The sequence below is a fragment of the Phytophthora parasitica genome (genome assembly GCF_000247585.1).
Source record: "Phytophthora parasitica INRA-310 unplaced genomic scaffold supercont2.3, whole genome shotgun sequence".
NCBI lineage: Eukaryota > Oomycota > Peronosporomycetes > Peronosporales > Peronosporaceae > Phytophthora > Phytophthora nicotianae.
Window position 1 is genome coordinate 2,784,045 of NW_008648989.1, and position 819 is coordinate 2,784,863.

General features: G+C 48.2%; 1 protein-coding gene across 1 annotated transcript; it reads right to left on the reverse strand.

The window, feature by feature from the left end:
• Positions 1–686, reverse strand: PPTG_02008 (hypothetical protein). Its single transcript, XM_008895401.1, has one exon. It carries the CDS (start codon positions 647–649, stop codon positions 65–67), a length of 585 nt encoding a protein of 194 aa, XP_008893649.1. The 5' UTR covers positions 650–686; the 3' UTR covers positions 1–64.
• Between the last annotated feature and the right edge of the window lie 133 nt (positions 687–819).

Consider the following 819-nt stretch of genomic DNA (forward strand, 5'->3'; position numbering starts at 1 on the left):
CGATCACGTTCTGAATGTCCTCCCTACTCTTTCCTGCGTTTAACTAACTGCGTTGATGTCACCATTAGTTTACCGGTACGAACTTCTTTTGGAGGGCGATGAGTTTATCCTCATCCAGTTTGAGGCTGCGCCAAAGCGTTTGGATTTGTTCCGAATTCATGCCTCGTTTGGCAAACACCGAATAGAGATCGTCTGGTGTCTTGTTCTGCCTCAGCAGGTTGTTGGCTGCCTGCCATTCCGACTTTCCGAGTCGAATCCAGCGGTCGAATATGTCATCGAGGCTTTTCCCTCTCGTTAACCACGCACTTGTGATGGCCTCGTCCGAAAATCCACCCTTTTTCATTAACTGGAAGGTCCCCAACAACGACTGATCCTTCAGCTTGGTATGCATGTCGATCATCTTGGATTTCCCTTTCTTAGCCGCCTCCGTAAGCTTTGACACACCGAATAGCCTCTCTTCTTCATTGACGTCATCGTCAACAGTCGCGGCATCGTCAGACCTTAAGAGCCGTTTGCCAGACGTGCCACGATATACAGCAGCAGCGCGTTGCGCAGTGGCACCTTCTTGTTCAGTGACAAATGCAGATACGGCATCACACGACGCGATGGCAATACACACCGCTAACAGCAGTACGTATATCGGACGCATTTGGTTCTTGTGCAGAGCTCTTGAGGTCTGGGTCTTGAGGATAAATCGAAAGTGAGACTTGTAGGTTGTGGAGCAGGTCGTACCATGACATTGAGTGGTTGTCTGCTGATTTTGTTTTCATTAACTTTTTGCATACCATACGATTTGTATGCATATGAACACTGAATGAC

What these genes read in the sequence shown, in the direction of transcription:
- PPTG_02008 (XM_008895401.1), bottom strand. Translation starts at nt 649, where the DNA reads ATGCGTCCGATATACGTACTGCTGTTAGCGGTGTGTATTGCCATCGCG.